Source organism: Sinocyclocheilus rhinocerous, unplaced genomic scaffold (assembly GCF_001515625.1).
Source record: "Sinocyclocheilus rhinocerous isolate Xijiao unplaced genomic scaffold, SAMN03320098_v1.1 scaffold2831, whole genome shotgun sequence".
In the NCBI taxonomy this organism is placed as follows: Eukaryota; Metazoa; Chordata; class Actinopteri; order Cypriniformes; family Cyprinidae; genus Sinocyclocheilus; species Sinocyclocheilus rhinocerous.
The window spans coordinates 257,512-266,817 of record NW_015659001.1 but is presented as its reverse complement, the minus strand read 5'-3'; the positions used below and the strand labels follow the sequence as shown (position 1 = coordinate 266,817).

General features: G+C 37.4%; 1 protein-coding gene across 5 annotated transcripts in view; it reads left to right on the top strand.

Moving 5' to 3' along the window:
- Positions 1-3,069: 3,069 nt before the first annotated feature.
- The window catches only part of LOC107723126 (uridine-cytidine kinase-like 1), a 30,576-nt gene continuing 24,339 nt past the window's right edge, over positions 3,070-9,306 (top strand). For 2 of the 5 annotated variants that reach the window (XM_016531642.1, XM_016531643.1), the window contains exon 1: positions 3,070-3,162. In XM_016531642.1, the coding sequence (XP_016387128.1) occupies positions 3,089-3,162 (74 nt within the window). In that variant the 5' untranslated portion in view covers positions 3,070-3,088. Of the gene's footprint in view, positions 3,163-5,710; positions 6,012-9,306 lie in introns of those variants that run through there. The other 3 variants (XM_016531645.1, XM_016531646.1, XM_016531647.1) reach the window with 2 other exon arrangements.

Genomic DNA, 9,306 nt, shown 5'->3' with positions numbered 1-9,306 from the left:
ATATATATATATATATATATATAAAATAATAATAATTAACCATTTTTAAATTACTAGATGTCTTTTTAATAGTTAATAATTATTAAAAATAAATTATTGTGATGCAGTAATTTAAAAAAGGTTAATTTTTAATTATTTATTTTTAATAAATATTTGTCAATTTACTATGTAATGCAAATTTAAATTTTTTTTAAATGTATTGTATTATATGAAATGTCTAGATGCATAAGCATCATTTTCTTTAAGCAAAATATATATTTTTTAATTTTTAATTTTATAATGCAACCTTGGCATGTTCTACACATTTCTTACATCATATTTCATCAACAGCAAGCGTTTTGTGAATCCCGTGTTGAACTCTCCGAGATTAGAGAAGCGGTCGTCAGCAGAATGACGTGTTTGTGGGCGGGGTCAAGTTGTTCGCGGCCAGCCAACGGAGAACATAGGCGCACATTATGCAAATGTGTTACCCGTGACGTGTAGCCTTCACGGAAGTGGGATTCGAATTACTAACGACTCGTTTCAGCTGTTCAGAGTCGATTCTTTATTTTGGGAGACAATAACTTTATTTATCGTGCACTTTCAGCTTTACAACTTTACAGATTGTTTACATTCACATACAGCTACATTACACACTGCATGAAAGGCAATACTGGAAATGGCATAATAGGGGCACTTTAAAAAATAAGAAACTAAATAAAAATCTAAATTTACTACATTACATTTTTTACACTGTCATTTGATTTTGCATTAAAATGCAACATTAACATGTTCTTCATAGGTTTATGAGATTCACCCTTCAAAGATTCACATACTATTGAGTGAACAAGAGTAGAGGACAAGGCAACGCAAGTATCCTACATGTTGCCAGGTTAAATCTGAGATAGGAGCTCAGTGTTGCTCGCTCTATGACATTTCTGACTATGTTGTGTTTTATACTGTCTCTGAGCTGTAATGAAACCTTAGACAAGCAATGTGCTTTGAGTTTGGCCCAGTAGAATGTATCTTTCTCAATGGAAGTTTAGTTGTCCATTCGCCATCTCATGACACGAAAGGTGGCGTGTAGTTTCCGCTAGGAATATTGTGCGTGGCTTCAATTACCCGTCTTCCTAGATTATGTGCCGTACACATATGCAGACGTTGTACGATCATGACACTGCAACAGATTTATTTCGAAATACAGCAATAGCTTGCAGTCGAAAGCACTACAGCAACGTTACATATGATTTCCAAAGCTTGGTGCGAACTGTATTCGCTTTCTTTTGCTTCTTTGCTTCTTTCTTTGTGACATAGTTGCTTTAAACTATTTGAATATGATCTTGCGCTTTTCTATACAGGTCAAAGTACATGTTGAAAATGTCCTTTTGTCCAAACCGCTATACGCAGTGTGTGTATGTGTGAGCGTGTGTGTGTGCGAGCATGAATGTGTGTATTTCTGTATTTAGTGCACTTGTAATCCCATGAAATAGGCTTGAATATGGAGTGTCGGTAGAGATTTTGGTGAATTTGATTGTGTGCTGTGGAATTTTGTACTAAGGGGGTCTGTAGAAAGTGGAGCCCCCTACCAGTTTTTAAAAAGCATTCTTTTCATTACTTCAACTTTTGTGTGAAATGAGGATTTACGAAGTTAGAGTTTGACCCATCAGAGGTCTGACGGAGAACGTCCTCAAAGAAGTTTACAAATAAAAGTCATTGTGTTCGATTAGAAATGAGGGGGTCCTGACGGCCCTGGTTTGAGGTACAAAAGGATGATCCAAAAAATGATTTTATTTAGATGCTCTAGAACAGTGGTTCCCAACCACGTTCCTGGAGGACCACCAACACTGCATGTTTTCCATGTCTCCTTAATCAAACACACCTGATTCAGATCATCAGCTCATTAGTAGAGACTCCAAGACCTGAAATGGGTGTGTCAGACAAAGGAGAGATACAAAATATGCAATGTTGGTGGTCCTCCAGGAACGTGGTTGGGAACCACTGCTCTAGAAACTGTTAAATCTATTAATACTTATCAAATAATGAGAGTAATGGACAAAATGATCTTTTATTCCTTTAAAGTTTTTACCTAGGTTGGCAAGAGTTCTGAATCTAAACTATTATTCTGTCTCTTTTTCCCCTGGTGTATTAACTGTGCATTAATACCCCTCAAATAATTAATAAAATGTTGACAAAGATTTGACTGACTGATTTGTTTGTTTTCTTGTGTTTGGATAAATTCAATGTCAAATGTCACCCCAAAATCAATAGGGAGAAATATATATATATATATAATCAAAGTAGTATTATAATATTTTTAATTAAAACTGTTGTGCTGTGTAATTTTTGTGGAAATCATAATATTTTATTATTTATTTGAAAGAAATCTTTTGTAACATTATATACTGTCACTTTTGATCAATTTAATGCATCCTTGCTGAATAAAAGTATGTATTTATTTCCTTCAATCAATCAATCAACAAATATTGCTGATCCCAAACTTTTTAACAGTAGTGTACATGTATATACTGTATATATAGTTTTTTAGGATTTGTGACAGTTCATGTGTGTAGAATGTTGTTGTGGTCTTTTTGTGGATTTTAGTAATAGATTTGTACACATGCTCTTTATTATTGTATGTCCTTATAATCAATTAAATTACGATAATATTAAAACACATTGTGACATTTGAGTTTAGATGGCAACTATTAAGGATCTTCAGTATGTGTATATATTTTACCTAATTAATAAATGCCTTTACTGTCACTTTTGATCGATTCAGTGCATCCTTGCTGAAAAAAAAAATGTATATACATAGATAAAAATGTATGAATTAATGTATAAATATGTAATATTATAATATTTTACTTAAAGAAATTTCAGCATATTAGATGTTTTACCAATTAGCATAAGTTAAATTCATTAAGCAAACGCTACCATGAGGTATCCCTTAAACTGTACTTACAGATATACTTTACAGTTTACATTCTGGGATTTGTAGTTCTCTTTGGCTGAAGACAAGCACGACCCTATGAATTATGGAACTACATATCCCAGCAGCATTAGTTCAGCTTAAAGTCGCAACAGCTGATTGTTAAATAGGAAACTAACAATGTCTGCCGTGTGCGGAGACGGAAGGGTCTCAGCGATGGAGTGCGGAGATAAATCGTCTATGCGTTGCCCAAGGTACGTTTTAAGCTCTTTACCGCCTAACCTCAAAGTTATTAAGACTCCTTTTTTCTTAATTATGTGTGTATACATAGTTAACATTTAATCGCGATGGTTGACCTGTCTCGCGCGTGGTGCTGGAGCTGCATCTGCATCTCGCGTGTTTCTAAGACTTTACAACACACAAGTTAATCATACACGTCTGGTAATATTTATAAACGCCTCCTAGAATGACAAGAAGTGTGGATATTCGTTTCGACAATAAGCAAATGATTATGAAATGATGACCCTGTTTCCTTGTCTTGTTTTAGTCTATCAATATTTTCCGTGCGTGTCTCCACAAAATCTGGTCCTTAAATATGTTTCAAATGGCTTTTTTTTTAAAACGTACTGTGGGTAAATGTGTGTTTCTGCTCACTGTTGGTGTACAGCATAGTAGTGCCTATGAGTGACTCTTATTTGCATAGCTATGTAATATCATCATCACCGTTATATCTGTGGACCGTTTCTCAGCCACACCTAATTATTAACTTGCATGTAATTAAACTACTTCCTGCACAACATGTGAACAAAACCTGTAGTCGAGTTGGTTTCACGTGGTTGGTTGGTTTCTCATGTATAGATAGTGTTTTGAACTAATACATAGAATAAATTATGAAAGCACAAAATGGTTTGTAATGGTTTACGCTATACACTGTAACTGTATTATAGTTTATATATTTCTGAAGCTGATCTCTCACTCTCTCCTCGTGTTTGCTTTGAGTCACAGCTCGCTCATTCAACCCTTTACCAGCAGAGCTCATGTTACTGTATATTTACACACAGCCAGCTGCTGTTGGGAATGCTCTCCATGTGTGTAAACTGACATGTGTAGGATTGAAGTAGAAAGAGGACGTCTTGACATCTGGGAGCGAAATCTAATAGGAGAATAAAAGGTTTAATAGGTTATTGTCACACAAGGAATCATACAGCACACGCACCAATACATCCATGATTATGGATCAGCTCTTCTGGTTTTTGAATATACTTCTTTTAGGTTACTATGTATAGGTTTCTATATATTCAGAAGTTTGGTGAAGTCAGTAAGATGTTTTTAAAGAAATTAACACTTTTATATTTATAATTTTTAATGTATAATTTTACATTTATAATTCTTTCATTAAATAATTCTTTCATTAAATTGATCAAAGGTCATAATAAGGGAATTTATGATGAGAGATTTCTGTTTCAAATAAATGCTGATCTTTTGAACTTTCTATTCATCCAAAAATTCTGGGAAAAAAGTATTGTAGTTTCCACAAAAATATAGACAGCAATCCCTTTTTAACATCAATAATAATAATAAACATTTCTTGAGCAGATCAGTATATTAGAGTGATTTCTGAAGGGTCATGTGACACTGAAGACTGGAGTAATGATGCTGAAAATTCAGCTTTGCATCACAGGAATAAATTACATTTTAAAATATATCATGCAGTAATGCAGTAATCTGATGCAGTAATCCGAAAACAGTTCTTTAAAATTGTTAAAAATATTATTGCATAATATATACTGTGTTTTTGATCAAATAAATGCAGCTTTGGTGAACATTTACTGACCCCAAGCTTTTAATTTAAATAATATTCTGCATGTATGTATGTTTATAAAAAAGTATGTATGTTTTGTAACATAAAACAAATATTATAATTAATTTTAAAAATGGTTGTGCTGCTTAATATTTTATAGAAACCTTTGATGCATTTTATTTTCAGGATTCTTTGATGAAAAGAGAGATAAAAAAACAGCATTTAAAAAAAAAAACAGCATAAAAATGTGTTACTGTTATTTGTGATCAGCATAATGCATCCTTGCTGAATAAAAGTATTAATATAAATAATTAAAATATATAATATTGTTATACTTTTTTGTGGCAGTTTATGCGTGTATAACAACTATATTAGGCTACTGTTCTCATCTTTTTTTGGTGGATTCTAATAAGTTTTGTATACAGGTATCGTATGTTATTATAATCAGTTATTAAATAATTACTATAATAGTAAAGCATCTAATTACTGGGACCTTTTTTTTAGTTTGCGACTAATACATCTTAATACACACAGAAAGAACACAGTTCGATATATATTTGTGGATGTGCATGCGCTGTAACATTACATTCAGCACTGGCTGGGATACTGAGTTTCATCATGATGTTTGTGAGGGGTGTCCCGCGAAGGGGGTCAGCTGGAGATACGCCCCACAGGACGGGCTGGTTGATAAGGTGATCACAGAGCCCTAGGGTGTTATGACGAGAAGGCACAGACCTCATGACACGACACCTGCTGTCTCGGTCCAGTGCTCTCGCTTCACAGAGCAGCCTGATTTGTTTATGTTCCGCGCCTAAGAACACAATTCAAAACCGCTCCTCTCGATCTCTCCAGTCAGAGTGTCACAGACCGATGAGCTGCAGCATAAGAGGCCAGCGGAGGGGGGCGTGTGCTCTGCGTGTTTCCAACCTGCTGCTATTAATACATAATCTGCAGGATACGTTATCCTCTTATGTTTGTTGGCAGGGTCTATAGTAGCGCGTTAGTGAGAGAGAAAGCGAGAACGGTTTCTCTTGAATGGTCCCAGCCCACTAAACACTTGTGACAGAGAAAACCAAACCGACATAGAAAGCAGTTTTGTTTTCCTCCCCTCTGCTTCACTTTCGTTTTCTCCCTGTTCTGTGGCTCTCCTCGGCTTGACAGAGGGCAGGCGCTCTAGCGTCTGTGTATGTGTGCGTCCCAGCGCTGATCTTTCGTCTGTCTCTGCGCGCCCGTCATGAACACACTCCCAGCGTACTCGGGAGCCAGGATCTCAGGCTGCTGGGCTCTTAGGGCAGATGGAAGGTAAGCCTGGTAACTTGAAGTCATTTTCAGAGCATCTTTGTGTCTATCCTCCTCAGGTGTGTTGGACGCTCTTGAGTTGCAATTGAATGGTAAATTCAGCTGTTGCTGACAGGACTCTCTGCTTGCTGTGTTTTTTCAAGCTGACTTGCATCGATAGGTAGCACTTTTCGCTATCGAATTATGCTACCATCTGTTTTAATGGGAGGTAGCAAAATCTGAAAGGGTAGCACAAATCTAGGCGAACTAGGTAGCCGCCTAAGCCAGCACAGTCAGGGAGGCAAAAAGGACAGAGATTTTAGTTTATCTTTTGGGCATTCTTTGGAATTATTGCACTCATATCAACAAGTTATCACCCCTTAGTTATTCTAACTCTAAATTAACTTCGCTTCATAGTAATGCCGCTCCCGCGTTGTGCCCCACCTGAGCGGCGTCAATATCGCATGCAAAACACCCTCATGTACTTCCATAAATGTCATCAAAATGAATAAAACTATCCGGACATGAATGACTTTTGCTACTGGTGATGTCTGATGAGTTTTAAAGCCCGACACGCGCTCCTGAAAGGTAAGATTATAGCCTACTGTGAGAGAAAACGTGGGGGAGACACAGGTGGACCTGTTTTGGACCAAAACCTTTTTTTTTTTTCTTTTTTTTTTTAAGCAGGTAGCCTAGATATTTAGCCTTTATCCCCAGCTTGTTCAAATTACGCCCTAACTACGAATAGGGATTTCGGCTGTACGAGCACGGCTTGAACAGATTTCTGTCTCTTAGTGAAAATGAACTACAGAGACTTGTGCTTTCCGTGTCCTGAACCACGTTTGTCGAGCTGGTTACCGGGAATCCTCCCAAATCTTCCCATGGCCACTTCAGGCCCGTACATACACTTAATTTGCTTTTGCAGCTATGCTAGTGGTTATTTTTTATTAATTTATTTTTTTACGTTGGAGTAGGAAAAAAATATAATAATCAGAAAACACGCCCGTGTCTGCTTTATTTTAATGCAGTTGTACCAATAAACAAAATCTCCAGTCTTTCACATGCATCTTAAAGATCATGTTTAATTGTGAATGTGAAGGGCGGGCGGCACGGTAGGGTTTTGTGCTTCTAGCGATTGGCTCTTTCATTCGGAAGGCGGGGCTTCCTGCGATTGAGCGTTGCATTTTTCCCCATTCAAAACTATACGAGTGACACGTCTTGGGTATTCTATAGTGCTTCTTTTTTTTAAACCCCAAGAATAATCACTTTCTCCGATCAGGCTCTTCTGAGATTCTTGGCAGAGTGACGTAGTTTTGCACAGGCTGCTCCCACGACTATTGACTGATACAGCCGTTTAAATGTAGACCCGCCCTGAGTGAGCTGTCACCAGTCCACCATTGTTTCGACACCGGAGCAGATGTCTCCTAAGCGATTGAGGTGTTCTGTTTTTGGATGTAATAATGAACATAGCAGTCGTCATTTACTCCTGACATCTGAGCCGCTGAAGACAGTGGATTATGTTTGTTTTTGAAGGGAATGCGCCCAGATCCCACCTAAATGTGTCTACGTTCGCGCGAATCATTCGTGATCCAGCTTCACCTACAGAAGAAGTGAGTATACGTTTTTTTTTTATTTTTATGAATCTTTGCAAATTGCCTATCCTAATAAACCATTGTTTCGACACCGGAGCAGATGTCTCCTAAGCGATTGAGGTGTTCTGTTTTTGGATGTAATAATGAACATAGCAGTCGTCATTTACTCCTGACATCTGAGCCGCTGAAGACAGTGGATTATGTTTGTTTTTGAAGGGAATGCGCCCAGATCCCACCTAAATGTGTCTACGTTCGCGCGAATCATTCGTGATCCAGCTTCACCTACAGAAGAAGTGAGTATACGTTTTTTTTTTTTTTTATGAATCTTTGCAAATTGCCTATCCTAATAATGTGCTAGTTAGCAAGCTTCATGATGAATGCGGCTAAATTTAACAGGCGGCTCGTCACCCCACAAAAGTTCAGCAAAACAGCTCAAATCCGCATAAGGAAGTTAAAATAGCACGGCTGCATCAACAAATGCATTTTTATTTCACTTTTGTTAACACTATTGGGTAGGTTTATTTCCAACACGATAGAACATTAACCTTTAGCGACACTCCTCGGATATTTGAATTCTGAACAGCCGCAATACGTACAAAGTAAGTCATGTCACTCGGCGGCCATCTTTGAAAAGCCTCTCGGGCATGCAAGTGCAACTCCTATCTCTTTGAATGGGGAAACATCAAATTCTCCAACACTGTTCACTAAGCTTACAATTAGGCCTAAATTTCATATTTGAAATCACCGAAGAAATCTTACAACTGTGTCATAAATGTTGTTACTTTTGCTCAAATAGCGTTATAAAAAGCTTATTTTTCAGGCTAGATCAGCCAGTGCGCATGCGCAGTCCTAAGCGCACATCTCAGAACGCTGCTGTTTCTATAGCTACCGGGACTTCTAACGGCAGCTGCAGTGACGCTCTGACTTTACCGATTAGCGATTGGCTCTTTCATTCAGAAGGCGGGGCTTCCTGCGATTGAGCGTTGCATTTTTCCCCATTCAAAACTATACGAGTGACACGTCTTGGGTATTCTATAGTCTTTGATACGTACCTCAATCAGCGTAATAAAAACGCAGGAATACGTGCCTGTACCAATATATTAAAAACGTGCCACGGTCACGTATTAAACGTGTGTTTTAGTGCCACTCTCTGGACATTTCTCTTTGAAACTGTCGCGAAACGTGCAGTAAGGTACGTAATAACGGTGCTGCAGAAATTTTGTATTTAGAGGCACATATTTCCAATGAGCCTGGGTTGTGTTTTACACTACCATAGAAAAATTTTAACCAAAGTATGTTACAGACTTTTCATTAAGACCCTAATGATATCAACTTGCAGAAAGTGGGCACCTGATGAGCCCTTCAATCATAACAGGTTTGGAGAAATGTAGCATACATCACTTGCTCATCCTCTGTAGTGAATGAGTGCCGTCAGAATGAGTCCAAACAGCTGATAAAAACATCACAATAATCCACAAGTGATCCACTCGACTCCAGTCCATCAGTTATTGTCTTTGTGTAGTAAGAAGTTGTTTGTAAGAAACAAGTCCATCATTAAAATGTTTTTTTTTTTTACCTTCAAATGATTTTTAAAGGGGTCATATGATGCGATTTCAAGTTTTCCTTTCTCTTTGGAGTGTTACAAGCTGATTGTGCATAGATAAGATCCCTGAAGTTGCAAAGACTAAAGTCTCAAAACCAAAGAGATATTCTTTATCAAAGTTAAG